The 26125-nt window shown below is 35.5% G+C and overlaps 2 protein-coding genes across 5 annotated transcripts; both read right to left on the bottom strand.

Annotated features, from left to right (window-relative positions):
• Positions 1-5215: 5215 nt before the first annotated feature.
• LOC115952450 (probable LRR receptor-like serine/threonine-protein kinase At3g47570) lies at positions 5216-9561 on the bottom strand. Of its 4 annotated transcripts, XM_031069626.1 has the most exons (4): positions 8791-9561; positions 6805-8565; positions 6084-6529; positions 5216-5542 (listed from the first exon to the last, which is right to left on the bottom strand). In XM_031069626.1, the coding sequence occupies exons 1-3, from the start codon at positions 9506-9508 to the stop codon at positions 6084-6086; spliced, it is 2925 nt and encodes a 974-aa protein (XP_030925486.1). In that variant the 5' UTR covers positions 9509-9561; the 3' UTR covers positions 5216-5542. The 4 variants fall into 4 exon arrangements, with proteins under 4 accessions (XP_030925486.1, XP_030925484.1, XP_030925485.1 ...); XM_031069624.1 differs by having other exon boundaries at positions 6805-9561; XM_031069625.1 differs by having other exon boundaries at positions 6084-6421; positions 6805-9561.
• Positions 9562-10524: 963 nt separating this feature from the next.
• LOC115951968 (geranylgeranyl pyrophosphate synthase, chloroplastic-like) lies at positions 10525-11187 on the bottom strand (the record flags this gene model as incomplete). Its single annotated transcript, XM_031069077.1, has 1 exon — positions 10525-11187. A coding segment is annotated over one exon (645 nt), but the record flags the coding sequence as incomplete, so codon positions are not given.
• Positions 11188-26125: the final 14938 nt, after the last annotated feature.

Genomic DNA, 26125 nt, shown 5'->3' with positions numbered 1-26125 from the left:
GCTTTTTCTAGATTTTGCATCCAAATAGATTATATAACTATGCGTGGGCAATTGTATTGTCAAAGATATTTGGTTTCTGGCAAGGTAGATAATTTTTTTATGTCTCATTCTGAGTGTTTTATTTTATATTCCATCAATTAAACATATAGCATACGTACGATGCAGTTAATGGAATATAAAATGGAACATTAAGAGTGAGATAGAAATTTTTTATTCATGTCAATGCCACTGTAGGAGTATTGGAGTGGAGAGTTCCATGTAGAAGACAAGGGAAGTAAATAAAAACGTCTTTAGTAATAAAGCTTTCCTAATAAAGTTGTAGCATCATGGCAGCACACATAATATAGTTGGACCATGATATATTTGGTTGTTACTTTTCCTTTTGTGGTTTATTCAGAACGCATTGCTCGAAATGTATTTGAAAGTAAATAAAATCATAGTCCTTGATCCCACAGAAATGAAAGTCCCACGAAGAAGCTTCTTTAAGAATGAGAGGGCGACAAGCATGAAATGACCAAAACTTGTGGGTCTTTCTATTATGGACACCCTTATACCATTTCATGAGGAGTTATACCCTATTGAAGAGTTGCAATTTTAGGAGCAAATATAGCTAAGATTGTGCATGAGTCATCTTTTGGGTTGGGTTGGAGGGTTTTATAACCCAACTCGAGCTTGTGGGGTTGAGAAATTATCAACCCAACCCATGGACGGAGGGAGACTTTGACCATGGGGGGCAATGGCTCTCCCTAATTTTTTTGTAAAAAAAATATTAGTATATATATAGGTATAAATTTTAACAATTTTGTTCTATAAAATTATACTTTGCCTCTTTCTCAAAAAAAAAAAAAAAAAAAAAAAAAATTACACTTCCTATTTAACAATATTATTGATTTTTTTAAGAGTAATACTATAGCCACAAATTTTTCTACAACATTTTTACAAACTGCTGAAGGAGTAAATTTTTATTGTTTTGCATTTGAGTTCATTTGTAACTTTAGTATTTTTCTCAATTTAAAGGGCATAAAAAAATTTATAAACCTAAAATTTAAAACAAAATATACAAGCCCAAAAAAATTAGTCCAATAACAAAAATTACCAATAATAGCTTAAAAAAATTTAAAAATTTTAAATAAAATAATTTTCTCCTAACCCAACAGAAAACGCACACATAAAAAACAAAAATAAATAATAAATTAATTATAAAAAAACCCTTAGCGGTTAAGTAACAAAGTTAGAGGTTGGGCAGCTGCACCCAACTAGTAGCAAAACCGCCTCTCCTAACTTCAAGTTCTGGCTTCATCCCTGACCGAATCTATGGTTGGTTGTGTTTACATATTTTATACTTTGTAAAAAATTGAACTTTCATTAATCATTTAATTATTTTTTTAATCAATTGTTACAATTCATGCCTATATTATATTTTAAATTTCCAAACTCATCAAAACTACTTAAACCAAAATAAGTCAAACTAAAAAAAAAGTTAAAATAAGGGTTGTAGGGTTGTAATTCGGAGGCCCAAGCCCAAAATGTATAGGGTCTTGGTCTAATGAGCCCAATACAATGAATTTGTAGAGAATGGGTTGGAAACTTGGACCTTAGCGAATCAGATGATTGACCAATAGGTCTTGGTGACAAAGAAAGAAAGACGACGTAGGTTTATTAGGGAGGGACATCCTCAGACCTTCCCCGAGTATATTGATTCTTAAATATTATTCGTAATCTTTGTTACAAGTCTGGTCCCCCTATTTTGTGCCCCCTCTCCTCTATTTTATACTATCTTCCTCTCTTTTCCACCGTCCACGTGCAGATTTAGATTGATAGTTCTGATACTTGTCCCATCAGCCTTCTCCAAAGTCGTTGGGAGTGGTTGTAAAGGCTGAAAAGTATGGTTCAGTTGGTTGCAGAGCACTTAATGCAATAGTAGCAGCTTTCTCTTAGATATTTCCATGTCGTCCTTTGTCCTGTTCTTTCTTAATACTTATTCTCTTCCATGGAATGGTCTGGAGTGTCATTCTTAATGGCAGACTATTCCCTTTGTCCTTGGCCTTGCATGGCCGAGGAGGAGGTCTTCCTCGGACTGGGCCCTTAGCCCAACACATACGTAGGTATGGACTCTCCGGTCTTTCACCCCCACAAGGGTCATAAAATAAACTTATATAGAAGGACTTACAATTTTTTCTTTATCACTCACATTAGAGTTGTGGCACAAAAAAATTATGGTTCTACTACATCCACAGAGATTTGCATAGATTTTTATATTCAGACTTGCATGATAATTAATTAGCTAATATATATCTTGACAGTTCTTTATGGAAAATTGGTGTGAGGTTATTATTGGTAGGTTAACCTGTGAGAGAGAGAGAGAGAGAGAGAGAGAGAGAGAGAGAGAGAGAGAGAGAGAGAGAGAGAGTTTTCTGGCTCTTCATTACAATTCAATCTTCTGATTACTACTAAAATTTTGAATTTGTTGGTTACTAAATAAATTCAGTAACTTCAATAAGCTTATCAAGAAGTGTCAAGGACTATGTGTTACTAATTAGCTTATTGGTTGGCATTAGCACTTTGGCCTATCGGGACCTTCAAACTTATGGTGGATTTATTTCCGGGGTTCCATATAGAAGAAAAAAAAGAGTTTAGAATTTTATTTTTATTACTTATGGATAAACAACCAGTCTACCAAGATATTTTTGTGGAATTTTCTTCTACTGGTTGGCGGAGTTTTCTCATTAGGCAACAAAAATTGGTTTGGAAATTTGCAAAACTTACCATAACGTACCATCAGTTATTGGCTGGCTTTTCCATAATAATTCACCCAAAGCATTTGTGGGTCTTGTACCGAAGTTCTCATCGACTTTTGCTGGCTAATCTATGACTATGACTAAGCTTCTACGTAGTCGATAGAACTGTGGGAGAAATAGTGTATGAAAGATGTATTATAAATGGGAGCATATCATCTGCACTTTGTAATATATAGATGGCCTAATCGCAACTTGCTGTTGGGAAATTAGATTTTGAGGAAAAAAAAAAAAAAAAAAAAGAGTAAAAATCATTGAAAAACAAAGAATTGAAGTTGGCTCAGAGCCATGATATGATCGTTATTATGAACATAATATCTGCTCATACTTTGATTGAGTTTGCTAAAGGATTGCAGATATATATCGACTGAATATAGCTAGCTAAAAAGTCTCGATTTTGTAAGTATCAAACTTTGAAAATCCTATAAATTTCTCTATGTGTAACACTATTTTTCATAGGTCCTTTAACCAAAAATTAAGAGTGAAAGGATAATTCTACAATATAAGGTTAAAAACGTCATTGACTGTCAGATGAACAAAAATTTAGTCACAACCAAAATCATAGTTCCGGATATATATTGAGTGCGAAATTGGATCATCGGATTATGAAATAAACCAAATCAAATTTCGAAGGACTGTAAGTTGAACTGAAAATTTGCAAAACTTGGTCATGCTCCTATCTACCATCACTTATTGGCTGGCTTTTACATAATAGTTTTTTTTTTTTTTTTTTTGAGAATCTTTTCCATAATAATTAATGCAAGCATTTGCAGATCTGCATGCACCATAATAACCAAATCATGTTGAAATACCAAACTTTGTCCTAGTGTGCGTGGCTCATTACTCATTAGTTTATAGTCCCCATCTCCATGTTAATCAAATTTGGACCTGGCAATCCTGGATTGCGTTATGATGGGCTCGATCTATTCGAACCTGGCCCTATGGATGCACTTCTTTCATGTGGGAAACTAGGAGAACAATCCTGCTTGCTTGTCCTAACTAATTAATGTGGGTCGTAATGATTAAAAATAGCTTTCATGTTTATTATTCAAACCCAAAACAAACTACCAACCCCAACCCTTGAAAAAAATTAATAAAATAAAACAAAACAAACCAACGAGACTCACTTGGGTTTTATGCAATTCTATGGTGGCTAACCTGTGCCATGTGCAGGAATAATACATATGTGCTATAATTAAATAACATTTCTCAATTATCCAAAAGAACAGAAATCAATAAAATGTTATGAATGAATACAAATGTTTTGACCAAATATACCGAAGTTGATTGAAATGGACCAAAGTGGATTTAACTGGACCATAATGAACCAAAATGGATTAAAGTAGACCGAATAGACCGAAGTAAAGAAGATTGGATCGAATTGCTACGTTGATGTGACTCAATAAGAGGCAACAATAAATATTATACTCCAACTTTTAGATAGATATAGATATAGAATATAAATGTGGCTTAATAAGTGCTTAGCAACAAAAAATACTAATTTTCAACTTTTAGATATTATATATATATATATATGTATATATATATATATATTTTTTTTGAGAAACAAAAATAGGGGCCTTTATGGCTATATTACACCCCCGGGCTAGATATTATATATATAGACAAAGGTATAGATAATATGTTATTTATGTGATTTTTTTAACTGGTTGCTTGGTTGGTGGTCGGAGTTTTAATAGGCAACAAAAATTGAATTGAAAATTTGCAAAACTTGCCATTACTTACCATCTCACATATTGGCTGGCTTTTCCATTATAATTCATGCAAGCATTTGTGGATCTTGTCCTGTATTGAGATAGTTATTTAATCTTATCTTTTGTAATTTAGTTCGGTTGGCCATTTTGAATTATTGTCATTTTTTATCTGTTTTATATTTCACCTTGTATTCTCAATTATAAATCTAATGCATGCAACATTCAACATATATGTGTGAATGATAATTCATTCAAACTGCGTACGTTGTGTTTAAATTTGGTGTAAGGGCCACTCCTTATGGCTTCCAACAGAACTAAATCACAACAGATAAGATTAAGTAACTATCTCAATATATCGCATGCGTGCCTGCACCATGCATAATAACCAGAATTAGCTGAAATACCAAATCTTGTCCTCGAGTGGACGGGTCATCAATCAATAGCCTCGATTTCCATGTCAATCAAATTTGTACGAGCCCAAAGGACCTGATGATCCTGGCTTGCATTGCGATGGGCTGACTCGAGACGCAAAGGATTGATATATAAGTCTATGCGAGTACAAAAAGGGCATGTGAGATCGAGAACTAAAATCAAAAGTTAGTTATATATATTATGGATGGCTCTATAAAAATGGTAATTTTTTAGTGATTAAAAAGCTATATTAAGATGGAAAGCAAATTAAGAAAAACAATCCAGAAAAGAAAATGACACAAAAATAGGTCCCATGAACTGTTATTACCTGCTAACCTGCCCTCAAACATTTCCAAGTTAAGAAGAACAGTAAGGAATAGTGTATGAAACACATATTACAATTAAAGGAGCAATCGTACAATCCATGATAAAAACAATAAATATAGTAATATGGTTTAAGAAATGTCATTGACAAATAACAGGGTGGCATTGATCTAAATAACCTTGAAAATGGAAAGCAATGACAATGGCTGAGGCAGCATATGTGTACACTAAGAACACAGCGGAAATATTACTCAATCAAGGGGGTTCATTACTTCAATTCCATCCAATCCGGCCATGCTACAAAACAAACAATCACATAAATGAATTAATAACGGAACAGCTACGTCACTGAGAGAAATAGTGAAGAATGAAAGAACCGTAATTACTTTCTTGCAAAAACATGAACAAACAGTAAATCTATTCCTTTTATTCCATTGGCGTTAAATAACAGTATAGAAAAGTTTAGGAACTAGAGAGATAATAAAATCTCACAACATTTTCACAATATCTTTATTTTGAATTGTGGTAGGTCCTACTAAAATCTTATTTTATTTCAATTTATTTTGAATTATGATGGAATGATATCTCACTTGTTATGAAAATATTGTGACATTTTGTTTTAGTCTTAGAACTCATAACAATCACATGCAGACTTAACAATCCTAATAGAGAGATTAATATTCTTTTCGATTTTTCATTTTTTTTTTCTCATTTTCTCATATGTGATTTATTTTATATTATTATTATTGTTCTATTACAAACAAGTGAAAAATATGTATGTCCATTAATCAAATCAAATGAGTTTTTGTTGAGATGAAAATAAAATGGGTTAACATACCTAGTTCATTCTTCTTCTGTTTCCCTTCTTAAATTTAAGATATGTGTCTCTAATTGCATTCATTTCATTGACAACAACATTTGTTGGCATCCGCTCATCATATGATGTTGTAGAACATGACAATCCAATTTCAAACACTGATATCAAGCAATCTTTTATTCTGCTACTAACATTGAGATGGGGCACTTCTTCAATTATTGCTCTGTCTTCAATGTCATCTTCGTTTCTCTCATCACCAACATCTTCTCCATCCTCCTCAAAGAACATTGATGGGTCAACTATATCCATTACATGTTCTGGCAAAGCCATTGAAGTGAACCTGTGAATGCTCAAACCATCTATGAACATTTCGTCAATAGGTTTTTTCCTAGTGAACATCTCTAACAAGAGTATCCCATAACTGAAAATGTCTCCCAATGTTGAAATTTGGCCACCCATCCCATACTCTGATTCATTAATACATTTTTAGTAACAAACAATAATCTTATGACCTTAAAGAGTTAGAATTTAACCACTAGCCCATTATGCATTGTTTGCACATATATCCCAACATTAAACTTTGTGAATATGTGCCATTTTTTTTTTTTTTTCAATTGGCCAATTGTGTGAAACATTTTTCCCTACTAAAAAACGTTTTTGAAAGAATCTCTACTTTTGTTTAATATGAAAAAAATACTATTAAACAAGAAACGAGTTGTGCCTCATCTGGTTGAAAAATTACCTGGAGGAATGTACCCAATGGAACCCTTTAGTCCAACTGACAGGGTTTGAGTTTTGGAGGGATTATTAGATGCTTCAAAGAGGAACCTCACCAATCCGAAATCACCAACATGGGCTACCATATCTTCATCAAGGAGAATATTGCTTGGTTTAATATCACAGTGAACAATTGGCGTTTGGCAATGTTGATGAAGATATTCCAATGCATAAGCAACATCAATGGCTATATTTAGTCTCTGAATAAAGCTTAATTTGTTTCTTTGATGTCGCTCATCATTTTTTGGATGCAACCACTGGTCTAGACTTCCATTGCACATGAACTCAAAAATTAGACTCTTAAAGTCATTCCCTTTATGATCAATGCTAGAGCAAGCAGAGAAAATCTTGAGGAGATTGCGATGGCGTATACTTCTCAAAGCATTGCATTCATTAATGAAACTTGTGGAAGCTTCTTGTTGTTGAAGGTTCAATACTTTGATTGCAACAATTGCTCCATTTCTAGAAAGAACTCCTTTGTATACAGAGCCAAAGCTACCCGAACCAATCAAGTTGTTCTCAGAAAACCCGTTGGTTGATTCTAAGAGTTCAGCATAAGAGATAGGAAATTGCCAATCTTCAAAAGAAGACTTACTTAACGCTCCCTCCCTTAAATTTTTCATAATAGAACATGTTGGAAAAAAATACATCAGAAGAAGTACAAATATGATTATACAAGTGACTGGAATTATTATTCCGAGTGCAAGGAGCTTCCCATAAAATTTAGGATGTTTGCTTGAGCATGAAGATAAATGTAATTCTGGGACACCACCACATAACTTATCATTTCCAAAGACTGAAATTGTGCTTGCATTTGCAAAAATTCCTTCACTTGGCACTTCACCCTCAAAATCATTATAAGAAAGATTAAGATGCTTAAGAGACACAAGCTTGCTAAGATATTTAGGAATATTCCCAGATAATTTATTACAAGAAAGATCTATATCTTCTAAACCTCTTAAGTTCTTCAAGGATCGAGGAATTGCTCCCTCAAATGAATTATTGTCCAAATACAAGTGCTCCAAACCAACACAAGTCTCAAGAGTGGTGGGAATTTTTCCTGATAATCTATTTTTCGAGAGATCTAATTTGACAAGATGTATCAAGTTGCCCACTTCAAAAGGTAATGCTCCTGTTAAAAAATTATATGACAAGTCCAAAAAAATTGAAAGGGATGAAAGACCCATAACTTTTTTTGGTATGGTGCCAGAGAGATTGTTATGAGAAAGGTCCAGTAAAAGCAAATTTTGGCAGTTTCCTAAGCTTGGGGGTATCCTTCCCTCAAATCTATTCCCCTCCATATAGAGTTCTGTCAATTTTTTTAAGTTACCCAAGGATGAAGGGATTGGCCCAAAAATTTTATTATAACCCAAATATAATTCAGTTAAGTTTTGAAGCTTCCCAATAACATGAGGGAGAGTACCTCCCAAATAGTTATCTTCTAACACTAGAACTTCCAAGTTAACGAGGTTCCCAATCCCAATAGGGATGTCACCATGGATCATATTCCCACCCAAAGTAAGAAGTTGTAGTTGGGTTGAAAGGTTGGCTACAGAGCTGGGCAATACTCCTCCAAAATAATTATTATTGAGAGCCAAGCCCTCCAAACTAGTACAATTAGCCAAGAAACTGAGAAAATTCAGGTCTTCATCTTTCCCATATCCAAGTTTATTTTGAGAAAAATAAAGTCTAACCAAGCTTTGCAAGCTTGCTAGACTTTGAGGCACTGTCCCAGTTAGACAATTGTCACCAAAGGAAAGATGCATCAGTTGAGAAGCATTAGACAACGATGCGGGAATAGGTCCCGTGAAATTGTTATAAGTGCAATAAAATATTTGAAGATTAGGAAGAGTAAGACCAAGATCTGGTGGAAGACTTCCATGTAGTTGGTTTTTAGCAACAGAGAAATAGTATATGGAAGAAATATTAAAGATCAGAGGAGGTATGGTACCGGACAAATAATTCTCAGCAAGCTGAAAAAATCCCAAGCGTGGTAGACGGCCAAGTTCACTAGGTATGCTTCCTTGAAAATTGTTCCTGGAAAGACCAAGGCCATACAAAGAAGAAAAGTTTCCAATCCAAGCTGGGATATTTCCCGTAAGGTTGTTTACTCCAAGATATAGATACACCAACTTTGACAATGAGCTAAGGTGGTCTGGAATCTGCCCAATTAGATTGTTGTAAGTAGCATTAAGCACCCTAAGTTGTGTACAATAGCTTAGATTAGTCGGGACTTTACCACCAATGGAATTCGAATTCAAACCGAGAAGCTGCAGATGATGTAGACGTCCCACTTCTTGAGGAATTTCACCATAGAAGTTGTTGTTGCCTAGGCTGATTCTAGTGAGGTAAGTAAGATTTCCTATAGAGGGTGGTATGGAGCCAGTCAATTTTTTAGCTGTCAAGTTCAAAACCATGACTCGTTTACTGGAGGGGCTACATGTAACACCTAACCAGTTGCAGAAATGTGTGGAGCCATTCCAGGAGCTCATGATTTGAAGTGGGTCTTTAGTGATCCGATTCTTGAAGTCAAGTAAAGCTAGGTGATCTGTCTCATTTGCAAAAGCCGGAACTGTTGCAGATTTCAAACATGAGCTCATACACAAGAAAAGAATCCCACGAAAGAATATTAACAAAACCCACTGGTAACGCAGACTAGATAGCATCATTCTGTTGGGGTTGCAAGTTTGAAGTGAAGGATAGACTCTGAGAACAGGGTTTGCTTTCTATGCAATACCAAAAAAAAAAAATACAATTAGAATTAACAGAGTTATATGTTAGTCGGACAAAACTTTATGCGGAAATTCAAAACTTTAGCCCCACCTATAGAAATAGTATATGTTAGTGGGAGACAGCATTCGGTGGAAATGCAAAACTTTAGCCCCACCTATAGAAATAGTATATGTTAGTGGGAGACGGCATTCGGTGGAAATGCAAAACTTTAGCCCCACCTATAGATAAGTATAACTCTATCCCTGTGGTAGAGTGTAGAGGCTGTAAAATATCGACCAATTAAATCGGAAGATAGTTATTATCTCATTGTTTGCTAAATTGGGATCAGAATGTTCATTTATTAAGAAGAAAAATAAGAAGAAAAGTACTGAGAGTGTTGGGGCATGTCAAGTTCACATGGAAAAGGTTAGTAAAGATAAGATGCAGCAGAGATTAGTTGATAAAGAGCAACCAGATGCAGACACGTGATTGAGCATTAACTACTTCCGCTTTTGCAGCCACTAACTCCTTAATTCACGGATCAATTAGTTTTAGAAATTTTTTTTCTCTTTTACGCTTGCTTGTACATATAAAAGCAAAGCTACTTTGTACTTTCTGATTCATTCTCAGAGCATTTAGCATTGGAAAATGTTAATGCTATTCTATTTTACCATTCTAAAAACTAACTTTATCATTATACCATCTTATTTTACAATACCTCCACATCCCAAACTTCTATTTTCCTCTTTTACTTATTAAAATAATATATTTACAAAATAAAATAATATATATCAAAATTTTTTCTTCTCTCCCATCTCTCTCCTCTCTCTCATTTTCAGCTCTACCCTCTGTAACTTCCGCCCTTCCCTCTGTAACTTCCGCCGAATCCTTCATTTCCGGTGAGGTGGTGAAATAATCCGACAATAACCACTCCAATCCTTCATTTCCGTTGCTTTTCCCTCACTTTGAAGAAGAAGATGTAGAATGCCAATTAACCCACCGTAGAAACCGCTATGTGCTCGAAAGCGAAGGCTAAAAGCGCATCGCCGGCGAGAACCGCGACGTCCTCGCCGAACACTTTGTGGTTTGTGGGCTTTCCACGGTGGAGATCATCGTTGTCCATGCAAGGAAGATCGTCGTGGATGAGAGACATGGTGTGGATCATCTCGACGGCGCAAGCGGCGGGCATGGCTATGGACTCGGTGCCTCCGACGAGCTCACACGCCGCGATGCAAAGCATGGGTCGGACTCGCTTGCCACCAGCGAGGAGAGAATAGCGCATAGCCTCGTGAATCTTCTTTGGGTCCTTAAGCGAAACATAGGCTTCGAGGGCTTGGTTGACGGAATTGGCTTTCTGGGCAACGTAGCCTTTGAAACTGAAAGTGGGTTCTGATTCAGACTCTTCCTCTTCTCGGAGAGTGTCTTGCTTGGTGAGCACCGCAGAAACTGAAAAAGATGAGATGGGTTGCAGGTTTTGGGTTCGGCGATGGAGTGGCTGTGCTTTGTGGTGCTGGGTTGCGGGTGGCTGTTGCGGATGGCGTGATATGGTGCTGGGTTGCAGGTGCTGGGTTCGGCGATGGAGATTGGAGAGACAGAGATGAGGTTCAGCAATGGAGATTGGAGAGACAGAGATGAGAGATGAGAGACAGAGGAGACAGAGAGAGAGATAAAATATTATTATTTTTTTACAATACTTGCTACAGTGCAATTCTATGTTTAGAATTGCACTGTAGCAGTATTGCAAAAAACGTTTAGCATTCTCCAATGCAGTTGGTTTTAGGGCTTAAAATTGTAAATTTCCCTTAGATATGGCATTAGCATTTTCCAATGCTAATGCTCTCATTCAATGAAATAATATTCTTCTATTTTACCTTTTTCCTTAGAGAGAGAGAGAGAGAGAGAGAGAGAGAGAGAGAGAGAGAGAGAGAGAGAGAGAGAGAGAGAGAGAGAGAGAGAGAGAGAGAGAGGTAAAGTGAGTGTTTTTTCATTGAATGTGATACTATTTTTCATGGTATCAGAGCTGTAATAATGGCTTCCGCTGATCAAGCCTCTTCGAATCTTGTTCCAGATCTAGTGGATTCTTCGGATTCTAATGAATTGAATCCCAATCCATACTGCTTGAAGAATGGTGATAATCCTGGTTCTATTCTGGTCACTGAGCTTTTGATTGGACGTATCAATTATCCATCCTGGTCACGAGCAATGGTTATTGCTCTCACTGCCAAGAACAAAATTGAGTTCATCAATGGTGTTATCAGCAAACCAGAAGCCAATTCTCCACTTTACAAAGCTTGGACTCTTGCAAACACAATGGTTCTTTCTTGGATATACAACTCTGTGAACAAGAACATCAAATCTAGTGTGATGTACAACGAGACTGCTAGGCAGGTTTGGTTGGATCTGTAGCACAGATTTGCTCAAGGGAATGCCGCCAGGATCTACTCACTGCAGAAGGCAATATCTCACATTTCTCAGAACAATCTTTTGGTGAGTGATTACTTCACTAATTTCAAGACACTTTCTGATGAATTGATGAATTGTGATCCTTTGCCTGAATGTTCTTGTGGAGCAATGAGGATTTTGACTGAAAAATTTGAGAAAGATTGTGTAATGAAGTTCTTAATGGGACTGAATGAGAACTATGCTGCAATTCGAACTCAAGTCCTCATGGTTGAACCAATGCCTGACCTGAATAAGGTGTATTCTATGGTTCTTCATGAGGAAATGCAAAAGAACATTAGTTCATCCTCCTCCTCTGAGATTGAAGCAGCTGCTTTGTATTCTAATGTAAGTGCTAAGCCTAATTCAGGGAATAGGTATGGGAATCGAAAGGAAAGGCCAATTTGCAGTCATTGTGGCATTCAAGGGCATGTTATTGACAAATGTTACAAGTTACATGGCTATCCGTCTGGATATAAGCCAAAAGGAAAATCATCTTCAGCAAATCAGGTTTCCAATTTTATTCCAAATGATCAATTGGTCATGTCAAATTCTAGTTCCATGTCCACCACTGGTTCATTGGAGCATCAGGCTATGAAGTGCCCTATCACTCAAGAACAATGCCAGCAGCTAATGGCCTTCTTGAACAGTCAGTCTTTGGATGGATCTCAGGTTGGAAGTTCTCATCAGGCAGCCAATGTGGTAGCAACAGGTCTTCACTCTCAGGCCATGGTTCAGCACCCTCTAATGCCAAATTTCACAGGTAAGGTTATAATTTCCTCTTGTGCCTCCACCTTAGATCTTTCACATTCCATTTTTTCTTCCCAAAAGGTTAATAGACTAGCCTTTTCTGCCAATACTTGGATATTGGATACTGGAGCTAGTGATCATTTTGTTCATTCTGTCACTGTCCTATCTACCATAACTTCCACTATAGAAGCTTATGTTCAATTACCTAATGGAGAGACTGCATTAGTAAGTCACATTGGCACTGTCATTATCTCAGAACATTTAATCCTTGAAAATGTCTTGGTTGTTCCTTCTTTTCACTTCAATCTCATTTCTGTTAGTCAATTGGTCAAGTCCTTGACTTGTTGTTTCATCTTTCTTGGTGATATGTGTTTTATCCAGAACCTTCTTCACTGGAAGATGATTGGTTTGGGTAAAGAACTTCAAGGACTTTACTTTCTTCAAGACACTGCAACACAGTGCTCTTCTCAGATTACTACTCCTTTACCTTCCATTGCATCAGCTGTTCGAACTGATCTTTGGCACATCAGATTGGGTCATCCTTCTGATCAGAAATTGTACATATTGAATAAAACTATGCCTATTGTTTCTTGTAATAATAATGAACCTTGTATGGTCTGCCCTTTGGCAAAACAAAAGAAATTACCTTTTCCTGCTAGTCAGCATGTTGTGGATTGTGCTTTTGCTTTAATACATATTGACATTTGGGGTCCTTTTTCTATTCCCACTGTTGATGGTTATAGATTCTTCTTAACAATAGTTGATGATTACACTAGATGTACTTGGCTTTATCTTTTAAGGTTCAAGTCTGAATGTCAATCAATTTTAAGAAATTTTTGTTCTATGGTTGAAACACAATTTGACCTCAAAGTTAAGATCATTAGATCAGACAATGCAGCTGAATTTGTGATGAAATCTTTTTATCAAGAAAGAGGAATTATTCATCAGTTGAGCTGTATTCAAACTCCACAACAAAATTCTGTTGTTGAGAGGAAGCATCAACACCTCTTAAATGTAGCAAGAGCATTGAGGTTTCAGTCCAATCTGCCTTTACATTTTTGGGGTGATTGTGTGTTGACAGCAGCTTATTTGATTAATAGGTTACCTTCTTCCCCTTTGAATCACAAAACCCCTTATGAAATGCTTTTCAAAAAACCACCTTCCTATACTCATTTAAAGGTTTTTGGTTGTTTGTGTTTTGCTTCTACTCTTTCTCATAATAGGCACAAATTTGCTCCTAGAGCTAAAAAATGTGTTTTCTTAGGCTATCCATTTGGCATTAAAGGATATAAAGTTCTAGATATTGACACCAATACCTCCTTTATTTCAAGGGATGTTGTTTTTCATGAAACAATTTTCCCCTTTGCCTCTGCTTCTATTCAGGTAGATTCTGATTTCCTTGTTTTTCCTAAACCTGTTTTGGATTGTGAATCTGATCCTATATTTGATACTACTGAGCATTTTGAGTATGATGACTCTTGCCCAATTCAGGATTCTGCTCCTATTGTTCATCCTGAGACTGATACACCTATTACATCTCCTACTATTGCCTCTAGTCCTAATCAACTTCATGATTCTTTTGTTTCTGATATATCTTCTTCTAGTACACAATCAGCTCCTGTTTCTAATGATATCATAGCTCAGCCATCTATTCCTACTGACATCATAGCTCCACCTCTTAGAAGGTCTACCAGATCTCACAAACCCCCTATTTACCTACAAGACTATTCATGTAAGTCTTCTGCTCTTGTTCCCAATGCTGGTCAGCCTTATGACATTAGGTGTCATCTCACCTATGCCAAACTTTCAACCAAGTACAAGTCCTTTGCTTTAGCAATTTCCAATTCTAACTTTGAACCAGCTTTCTATCATGAAGCTGTGAAATTTTCTCATTGGAGGGATGCCATGCAGGCAGAGATTGAAGCTCTTGAAGCTAACAATACTTGGTCTGTTGTGCCTCTTCCACCTGGTAAGGTTGCTATTGGTTCAAAATGGGTTTACAAAGTGAAATATCACTCTGATGGCACCATTGAAAGATACAAGGCCAGGTTAGTGGCCAAAGGATATACACAGAAGGCAGGCATTGACTATAATGAGACATTCTCTCCTGTGGTTAAGTTCATTACTGTGAGGTTAGTTTTTACTTTAGCTGCTGTGAAACAATGGCACATTCTTCAGCTTGATGTCAACAATGCATTTTTGCATGGTGACTTGCTTGAAGATGTTTATATGTCCCTTCCATTGGGGTTTCACAGCAAGGGGTAGACAGAAGGTAAGGGGGAGTTTGTTCAGGGTGCTCAAGGTTCTTTAGTTTGCAAACTAAACAAATCTTTGTATGGTTTGAAGCAGGCATCTAGGCAATGGTTTGCTAAACTTTCTAATGCTATCTTGGAATTGGGTTTTGTTCAATCTAAAGCTGACTATTCACTTTTTACTTTTACTAAAGGTTCTGTTTTTGTAGCACTGCTGGTATATGTGGATGACATACTCTTGACTGGAAATGATGAGTCCTATATTACTCATTTGAAGGGCATGCTAGACACTAGGTTCAAGCTCAAGGATCTAGGACCTGTCCAATATTTCTTGGGGATAAAAGTAGCTAGAAGCAAGACAGGAATAGCTCTAAACCAAAGGAAGTATGCATTAGAGATTTTACAAGACACTGGCTTAGCTGGTTCTAAGCCTTTCAATACACCCATGGAGCAAAATATTAAGTTGTCTAAAACCAGTGGGGTTCTATTAAAGGATCCTACACAGTTTAGAAGACTTATTGGAAGGCTTATGTACCTTACCATGACTAGACCAGACATAACATATGCAGTACACTTGCTCAGCCAATACCTCAGTAAACCAAGAGAGTCAGTAGAGGTTCAAGGTAGCCAATCAACCACAGCAGCAGTGGCTACCTTGAGGGGGAGTATTAAGAAGAAAAATAAGAAGAAAAGTACTGAGAGTGTTGGGGCATGTCAAGTTCACATGGAAAAGGTTAGTAAAGATAAGATGCAGCAGAGATTAGTTGATAAGGAGCAACCAGATGCAGACACGTGATTGAGCATTAACTACTTCCGCTTTTGCAGCCACTGACTCCTTAATTCACGGATCAATTAGTTTTAGAAATTTTTTTTTCTCTTTTACGCTTGCTTGTACATATAAAAGCAAAGCTACTTTGTACTTTCTGATTCATTCTCATTCAATGAAATAATATTCTTCTATTTTACCTTTTTCCTCAGAGAGAAACAGAGAGAGAGAGAGAGGTAAAGTGAGTGTTTTTTCATTGAATGTGATACTATTTTTCATCATTGCTCATTCTTTGGCCTTACTCTCAATTATGTGAAAAGCGTGTATACCTCATTGTTTACAGTTGGGTTCTTTAAATTGCTTTGTTATTTATTTATGTATTTTCTTTCTTTCTTTTGTCTGTGTCTAAGTTAAGGATGATAACTACGCAATGAAAGAAAAAGGCAGAATGGAAGAATGTGGCATTGCAAACTAGTCACAAGGCAAAATGATTAATGTGTTCAAATTTGTGTAAAAACCTTCCAAATTATATTCATTTGTATTAAAGAGTACTTGAAACATGTAATATTAATTTTTATACTTGCTATGATTTAATTGGAAATTATTCCATGAAAACTTAAAAAGTTACCTATCGGATAAGGTTTTAGCTTTCAGAGGTGGGAAATTTTCGCCAAGTGGTAACCAAACATATCTTTCTATTATATGGGTAAAATTTAATATGCTTTACTTTGATATAAATGAAAGCTCTCTTGCATTCTTATATCTAGGATTGAATATTAGAGAAAATATTAATATTTGTGGTTACACTTGCCTTTTCTTTCCTACATGGTTTGTCTCTCTATTTTTAATCTTTAACTCATTGTTGTGATAAAGAAAACTTTGTCATTGACTCATTATATAGTTTGAGTAGGTTGATCTTCGTGATACATTACTACTAAACTAATTTTTAATATCTCAAAATGAATATGTTTCTTTACTCTGATTTAGTTTACTTTTTTTTTTAATAATATATGTACAACATTCTCCAAAACTATCATACATAAAACATCACAAAATTATCTATGCATTGCTCGGGTAACTTACTAGTAAAAAAAAAAAAAATTAGTGGAGGCTTTAGGGTAATAATACATTACAAGGACATTAAGTTTTTTTTTTTTTTTTTTCCTATAAAATGTGGGATGTATTGCTATGAGAAAAAGGATAATTTCGGGATTGCAAAGGAGATGAACTCAAAAAAGTGCCTTGAATACTGAATATTGGTGAAAAGTGAAATTAAGATAGAGTTAGTTTATAAAAAGAAAAAAAAAAAAAAAAGATTGGTGTGTCATGAGTCTTTTCCTTGTTATTTCGGTAGTAGACTTGTTTGTTACTCTTTAAAGAGAAAAATTAGAGAAACAACAAACTGTCATAATATTTTCACATAATTTTTATCATTAGTTGTGGTAGGTCCTATTCTAATATTTCATTATTTTATTTTGACCCATGAGCAGATTGAAGTCTCAATTGTTATAAAAATGTTGTGATAATTTATAGAGTACATAAAATAACTCTCATTTAAAATAGATATGCTTTTTGGTTCAGTGGCTGGTTGGTTTAAATTGGTAAATGGGACTTGTCTTTGTTTATTTTCCATGTCAGGAGGGGCAAAGCATTTAAGTTTTGGTTTATGCAAAATAAACATAACAGAAAGACTTTATCCCCCTCCCCCCTAACTCCGCTAGTGGTCCGAAAGATGTAATATAAATGGGAGTATATCATTTGCAATTTGTGCAAATACTGTATTATATAGTTGGCTTATTTGTAGCTGCTTATTGAGAAATTAGGACAAAATCATCGGAAAACAGAGAATTGAAGTAGGCTTTAAGGACATGATATGATTGTTTTTATTAACACAATATTTTCTCGTACTTGGTCGAGTTTGCTAAAGGGTCAAAGGTATATATTGCCTCTAGTATACAGTTAAGCCATAATTTTACAAGTAACAGATTTTTAAAAATCGTATGAATTTATTTATATATGTAGTACCCTATTTTTTAACTGTCATTTAATTTAGTATTAAAATTTAAATGTAAAAAGAAAATTTTAGAATTTAAGGATAAAAACATCATTTTGATCTTTGACTAAGATAAGTTTAGTAAAATGTAGACGTTAAATGCAGTATGCTACTAACCTATGGAATATGAGAAAATTTATCGTGTATCCGATATTCATACTATGTATGAAAGATGTAATGATATATGTATCATAAAGCAAAGGAGGGATCATACGGACAGACAGTATTGGCTTAACTAGTTGAAGAAGTTACAAGTCCCAACACTGATGATGGCCATGTTTGCTAACTAGGACTAGGAGGGATTCCTTGTGAATTGTCCAGGAGAAGCTAAAGAACATTACAATTTATAAGGAAGAAAAGTGCACTATTGAGTTGGTGAGGAATTGAACGTAAAATGAAAATTGATAGAAAGAAATTGGAGGACTGGAGGAGAGCTCCCTTGTAAATTGTACAGGAGAAGCTAAAGAACATTACAATTTATACAGAAGAAAAGGGTACCTTCAAAGCTGGGATAGTTGCCGTAAGATTGTCTCCATCAAGACCTAGGTCCACCAACTGAGTTGGTGTGGAATTGAAAGTCAAATTAGAATTGATAGAAAGGAAATTGGAAGTAAAATTTCTAGATGCTGTAATTAAGTGCAGTAGGCGACGACCCATTTCTTGAGCCTTGAGAAATAATTTCCATCAAGAAATATGTTTTATTTATTTACATATTTTAAAAAATTATAAAAGAGGCTAGTTCATAGGTTTATTTACCGCGTCCAATTGAGTTAAGGCAACAAAGGTTTTTTTTTTTTTTTTTTGAGGGGGAAGGCGACAAAGGTTGGTATACTGTTGGTCTGAAGTCAAAAAAGAGAGAAGAATTGCTATAAATGAATGGATGAGATAAAATTTAGTCACTATATTACAAATGAATTATTTAAAAATACAAGTTGGGGCATTGTAGATACTCTATTTCTGACTTCACAACTATGAAATTAAAATCTTTTTCTCGAACAAAATTGTACCCGAGGACAAAATTATCATTTTAGAAGTTCCAGGATGCTTCCTAGCTAACTAGGTGAGCTTCCTTATGAATTGTCCAGGAGAAACTAAATTGAGAACATCACAATTTTTTTAGAAAAAAAAAAAAGAACATTTACAATTTAGAGAAAAGAAATGTTTGGTATCAAAGCTGGGATAGTTCCTGTAAGACCCAATCACACGGTACACCAACTAAGTTGGATTGGAATTGAAAATCAAATCAGAATTGTTAATTTTCTAGAAAGGAATTGGAAGTCAAATTCAGGTGCGGTGAAAGTACGGTAGGACTAGGAGATAACCCATTTCTTGAGGAATAATTTTCCTGGGAAGAGTTTTATTATTTTGAACCACGAAAGAGACTAGTTGTATAAACAAACAACTTCATATATATTTTATTTTGAGCAATTAAATTTGGGGCGTTGTCTCCTTCAAGTACTTGTATAAACAAACAAATTTAAATTACGAAAAACATATATATTTTAGTTTGAGGGAAGACAAATTACAACAAAAGCATACAATGAAAAACTACAAATATATTAATTTATAATTAAAATTAAAAACGGAACTTTATTTATTTATTGATATATGATAACTGGTATTTTTTTATGTTTAGGACAATGATGTTTAAGGTTCGAATTCATCACCATCCTCCGTTGTTAAAACTATCGATTTATTTAATATATATATATATACACACTCTTTATTTGTGAAAAATATCTATTCCTTTTGAGAATAAATAAATTATCTTTCAATATGATCATCAAAGTGTGGAGTAGCCCAGTGGTTGATGCTAAAACTATAGAGCATTCACATCGGTGGTGCTAAAAAATATAACTTTTAGTACCTCAAACACCTACTTTATATATTTTAACACCACATTTAACAATACACCCAACATCTCATTTTTTACTTCAGCACATCACCGATTAAAATAATATAAAATATCCACCCGCAAAAGAGAGAATAAGAGATTGAGATGAGAGAGACAGAGTAAAAACCAATAAAAGAAATGTTAGAAGTATGTAGTTAAATAATTAAATTTAACATATCATAATAGTTTAAGTTTTTGGAAAAATTGGTAATTTAACATGGTAATTTAATAAGCAGTTAGCAACTTGCTATGGTGGATTGAAACTAATAGTAGTTCAATGTAACAAGTTGTTAATTATTTTTAAAGATTTAATAGCTCCAATATAGCATTCATTTTGGTATTTGTAGTGCTAAAAATTACTTTTTAACTATTTTAACACCGCCAACGTGAATGCTAACCCCTCTTTTAAGGGAGGGGGATTCTAGCCTTAGTTGCATTTAATTTTTTAAAGAAACCAATGAGTATCAACACTGGTGGGCAAGAGCGAGAAAATTTGACATCAAATTCAGCAATTCAAGTGCCAAATTTGGTGTCAGATTCTCTCTCCTCTCCTCACAAATTTTCTAGCGAATTCAGCACACAAGTTGCCAAAATCTACTTCTCTCTTCATAATGCCAATAAACTTACATTTTTACAATACTTAGCTTAAAAGACTCCAGGAATTAGGGTTCGTGAAACTATGGAATATCTGCCCACAAACATTTCTAAGGAAGGAAGAGTAAGGCCAAGCCCAGGTGGCTAACTTCGTGAAACAACATGAACAGACAACAATTGTAATCTGTATTCATTTTATTCCATTTGTGTTAAATAACAGTAACATGCAGACTTGACAATCCTAATAGAGCGATTGATGTTCTGTTCTTTTTACTTCCATCCAATTCGGTCATGCAACAAAACAGTAAATCATATGAATTAAATAGCGCAACAAGCGTATGACTAACGTGAACAGACAGTACGTATTCCATGAATTCCATTAGTGTTAATAAACAGTAACATGCCGACTTGACAATCCTAATAGAAGCTATTGATATTCTTTTCTTTTTATTTCTACGTTTTTTTTCCTTAATTTTATATGCTTGCGTTTTTTTTCCCCCAATACAGGGAAGTGACAATATGTATGTCCATTAATCAAATAAAATGACTTGGCATACCTAGCTCATTCTTCTTCTGTTTTCCTTCTTCATCAATTTAAAGACATGATATGGTTGTTTTTATTAGCACATTATTTGCTCGTACCTGGTTGAATTTGATAAAGAGTTGAAGGTAAATATTGCCTCTAGAATACAGTTAAGCTAGAATTTTACAAGTAGCAAATTTTAAATATCGTATGAATTTCTTTATACATGTAGTGCCCTATTTTTCAAATGTCATTTAACTTAACATTAAAATTTAAAGGTAAAAAGATAATTTTAGAATTTAAGGGTAAAAACATCATTTTGACTGTTAGATGCAGAAAAGTTTAACTTCAAACAAAATTATAATTCCTAACTATTAGAATGATATATTGTCAATTAATATAATTCCAAATCTTGTCCTCATGTCATGGGACATCAATTTGTAGTCTTCATCTCCATGTCAATCAAGTTTGGACGAGCCCACAGGACCTGAAGATCCTGGCTTGGGTTACGATGGGCTCGCTATTTATAGGAATTTACTATGGCCAAGATCTGATTGTAGGCTTCCATGTAGTCAATTCTGACTGACGGAGAAATAGTGTATTTATGGAAGATATGTGTATTATAAATCAAAGGAGGAATCGTACGTACCAGACAGAAAATATTGCCATAGACAAGTTGAAGAAGTTACAAGTCCCAACATTGATGCCGACCGTGCTTGCTAACTAGAACTAGGAGAGTTTCCTTGTGAATTGTGCAGGAGTAGCCAAAAGAACATTACAATTTATAAAGAAGAAAAGTGTACTATCAAATCTAGGATAGTTTCCGTAAGGTCCAACAACTGAGTTGGTGCGGAATTGAAAGTCAGATTTAAATTGATAGAAAGGAATTGGAAGGAAAATTTAGATGTTGTTAAGTGCGGTATGCTGCTAACTCGTGGAATACAAGAAAATTTATCATGTATCTTATATATATACTATGTATGGAAGATATATGAATTATAAAAGCAAAGGAAGGATCGTACGCACCAGACAGACAGTATTGGCTTAGACTAGTTGAAGAAGTTACAAATCCCGACACTGATGATGGCTATGTTTGCTAAATAGGACTAGGTCTAGGAGAGCTTCCTTGTGAATTGTCCAGGAGAAGCTAAACAACATTACAATTTATACAGAAGAAAAAGGATATATACTATTGAGTTGGTGCGGAATTGAAAGTCAAATTAGAATTGATAGAAAAAGGAATTGGAAGTAAAATTTCTAGATGCTGTAAGTGCATAGGGACCCATTTCTTGAGGAATAATTTCCATCAAGAAAGATGTTTTATTTATTTATTTTTGAAAATTATAAAAGAGGTTAGTTCACAGATTTATTTACAGCAACCTATTGCGTTAATTAAGGCGACAAAGGTTGGTGTACTATTGGTCCGAAGTCCAAAAAAAAGAGAGAAGAATTGCTATGAATTAATGGATGAGATAAAATTTAGTCACTGCATTACAAATGAATTATTTAGAAATACAAGTTGGGGCGTTGTAGACACTATTTCAGATTTCACAACTATGAAATTAAAACCTCATTCTTGAACAAAATTGTTCCCGAGGACAAAATTATCATTTTAGAAGTTCCAGGACTAATGATGGCCATGCATGCTTCCTAACTAGGTCAGCTTCCTTATGAATGGTCCAGGAGAAACTAAATTTAGAACATTACAATTTTTTTGAGAAAAAAAGAACAATACAAGTTAAACTACGGTAATTTAACCATCGTTTAAACTATTTAATACAGGTTAAGTTTATATTTATGTATTACCCTATTTAATTTTTCAACCATCTTTTAACCTAACAGTAAAATTTAAAGCTAAAAACATAATTTAAGAATTTAAGAATAAGCTTCCTCAAAAAAAAAAAAAAAAAGAATTTAAGAATAAAAACATTATTTTGACTATTAGATGAACAAAAGTATAATTTCAAACAAAATCATAATTCCTAACTATTAGAATGAAATACTGAGTGCAAAAATCGAACCATTGGTACCAAATCAAGTTTCAAAAGACAAAATTGAAGTGAAAATTTGTAAAACATTTTGGCACATATGAAACGGCCATTTTCACAATGACCTGCTTGTCAATTCTGCTAAAACATGTCCAATAATACTGTGACTTTGATAAGTCATTGGAAGTTTCTGTGAACGTAGAATTCAGATGCTGTTGTTGAGCCAGTTTTTATTTCTTAATTTTTCTCTTTTGACTGAACTAAAACGAGTCTCCAAAGGAATTGTGGTTTGTCAAAAAAGACTCTTAAATCAATCATGCCATTGACAAAAAAGATATCCTAGTTCAATGGAATTGTGATTTGTGAGAGGTGGGGTTCAAGAAATAGGCAGCAATAGCTAAGTATTTCTTGATAAATGCTACAGTCTCACATGCAAATACCTCTTTCTTCAAATCAATTATTTTGGACCAGATCATTTTCCACCGAGTTAGACACTTCGCGAGATATTTTCTGCCCTGTTTGCCACTTTTTCTTTTCCATATTCGATGAACTTTGGACCATGATAAATTTTCCACCGTGTTTAAAACACTCCAAGACTTTTTATTTTTCCGCTCTTATTTGTCACTTTGCTTTTTTTGCCTTTTTACACATTGAATGTACCGACCAAGATGTTTTTTTACAGGCTTACATCTAGCTCAATGTGTCAACACTCATCAATGTATAGCTTGTATCTAACTGTTGCCTTTTCTGCTATGATTGAATGAAGGTTCTGGTTTCCCAAAAAAAATAAAAAAAATAAAATTACTGGGGACAAATTCACTAATGTCGTCCTATACCCAAATGGTTGTTGAGATTTGATCTAAATTTGACCGAGGTTTAACCGAGCTCGTTTAGTTCAATTGGATGTTAGAATGGTATATTTCCCTAATTTATCATCAAACCCATTCAGCTCTCTGGCAACGCAGTAAAAGGAGAAAATGTTACGTATTGGTTAGAAAAAAAATAACTTAAACGACAAACTTATTTAAAAATGGTGGCCGGAAAATCATCTATGAGTGCCAACTCGCTTGATGGATCTTTGGAAGTAGGGAAAAGAACTTGAAGGGAAGGCGTTAAGCTTTGATTTAAAAGATTAGGGAAAAAAAAAATGAATGAATACAAAAGAGATCTCTTATCACAAAGTAAATGAATACAACTGTTATCACCGAATGGACCAAAAGTGATCAAAGCAAACCCGATAGACCAAACTAGACAGAAATGTTAAGCTAATATGGTACGGTTCAATAAGAGTATAGCAACAATAAATACTACGCTTCAACTTTTTTATTTTATTAGAACGTTTCAACTTTTAGATATTTTATAAATATGAATATTTAATTCTAAAATATATAAATATATATATATATATATATATAGATGATATTTCTATCAAATTTTCTTTTTCCGATTAGTGGTTGGAGCTTTAATAGGCAACAAAAATTGAATTAAAAATTTTCAAAACTTGCAATTACTTAACTTCTCGAAAAAAAAAAAAAAAAAAGTTCTATGGTAAATAAGTACTTAGTTTTTGGGTTTATTCCTTAGTTTTTGGGTTTTTCCTGCGCGGCCCAGTGACATTTTCGGGTTCACGCGGGAGAGATCCCTCACAATAACGATTTGTAGAGAGTGGGCTTGAAAAGCTTGGGCTTGGTCACGGGGGGATGGTCCGGTCTGGATTTCAGAAAGATCCCTGTGGAAAATGGACTGGGCCTAAACGTTTAAAGCCCCGCCATACTGCCACTTCTGAGAATGGGATCCTCGGACTTGATCCGAGGACCCTTGTGGTCCTTTCCGGCTGTCCAACGGAGGACTTTCTCTGTTCTGTGCATGGATCGTTCCGGCGATCTTCCTCCTGAAGTCTCCTTTTTTCCTCCCCCCCTCCCCCCTTGCTAGATTCACTTACTTCTCTTTTTATACTAGTGTGCGTTCGATGTCCTTCGTCCACGTGTAGGGTCAGTCTTTACAAATACTGACATTGGTCCCATCAGTCTAATCCCGGAATTGTTGGGGAAGACTTGATAAAGCTGTAGAGTACGGTTCTGCCAGGCATTGGGCCTTATCCAGAAGGGTATTTAGGGTAATCGCCCCAAGGTATTTTGGATTTCCTTACGAATTTATCCCTTTATTCTGGGCGGATTATGGGCCTGCCGAGGACTAGACTGTCCTCGGCTGCCTCCCAAAAATTGGTCCGTGCTCTTGGGCCACAGTTCTCCTCGGATTGGGCCCTCGGACTCTCTAAGGGCAAATGGGCCTGGTCCACGAATTGCTGGGCCCCACAATAGCCCCTCAAAACCCTTCTATCCGAATTCCGGATTGGAAAGGAGGGTTTTGGCAAACCCGGGCCCTTAATATGGCCCATTTAGCTTGATCCCGCATTTATGTGAGCGGTTTCTCAGGAAGTTAGGCGGTTTTTGAGGGATTCCTTTTAATCCGCTCGGAATCTGCTCCTGCCGCTTGGATGTCCCAGACGCGCCCTTAATGAATTCCCCTTAATGAGGCTCATTTATATCCGGCGGCTCATTTGATAAGGTGGAGAAGTGGAACGGACGCCTCTTTTCTCTTCAGATTCCTTGGGAAGGTTGAATGCATTTAATGCCATCCGTTCTGCTCTTCCTATAAGAAGGCAAGCAGGAGGCCATCACTTTCGTACTAACTCCCTTCTATTCTTCTGAGATCGCACCAAATGATGAAGAAATCATGCCCCTCCTCTAGACACCATATTCTGATAAAGCTTGAAATGGCTCGATCAGGGCAAGGGTGGCGCAGACTTAAGATCTGTCTCGCCTCTCTTTCAGCCAAAATCCGAAGCAGGGACTCGTCGTGTCGAACTCTCGGCGCGACTGAGTCGAGAACAACCAAAACCAGCACCACCCGGCTCCTCATGAGCATACCTAATATGGCACCAACGTGTTAGGAGTCAGGGCTGAGGCAGGGGCTAAGTGCTTCTGCTTCTCCCTCTTTTGCTCCTTGGTGCCCTCCTCCGCTTTCCTCTTATAGTCTTCCAAGCACCAGTTCCGTCCTGGTGCCTTCCCTTTTCCCTCTTTTGCTCCTTTTCTTTCTTTTCGTCCCTTCTCTCTTCTTCTCCTCCTTCTTTACTCATGTCCTCCATCTTCTTCATTGATTTCTTCCTTACTATTTCCTTCTCCTTCAATTCTTCTTCCTTCTCCTTCAATTCTTCTTCCTTGTCCTTCATTCTTTTCCGAAGAAGGTTCTTGTCATGATATGAGCAATGTTGAGGCAGAGACTGAAGAGACCTTGAAGATAAGTTTTAGAAGA

The sequence above is a fragment of the Quercus lobata genome, chromosome 7, assembly GCF_001633185.2.
Source record: "Quercus lobata isolate SW786 chromosome 7, ValleyOak3.0 Primary Assembly, whole genome shotgun sequence".
Taxonomy (NCBI): Eukaryota; Viridiplantae; Streptophyta; class Magnoliopsida; order Fagales; family Fagaceae; genus Quercus; species Quercus lobata.
The sequence above is the reverse complement of the archived record's forward strand: the minus strand, read 5'-3'. Positions and strand labels throughout refer to the sequence as shown.

Coding starts and splice junctions, on each gene's coding strand:
- LOC115952450 (XM_031069624.1), bottom strand. CDS start 9,508: ATGATGCTATCTAGTCTGCGTTACCAGTGGGTTTTGTTAATATTCTTT. Junction 6,530..6,804: donor CATTGGGTACATTCCTCCAG/GTAATTTTTCAA, acceptor TTAATGAATCAG/AGTATGGGATGGGTGGCCAA.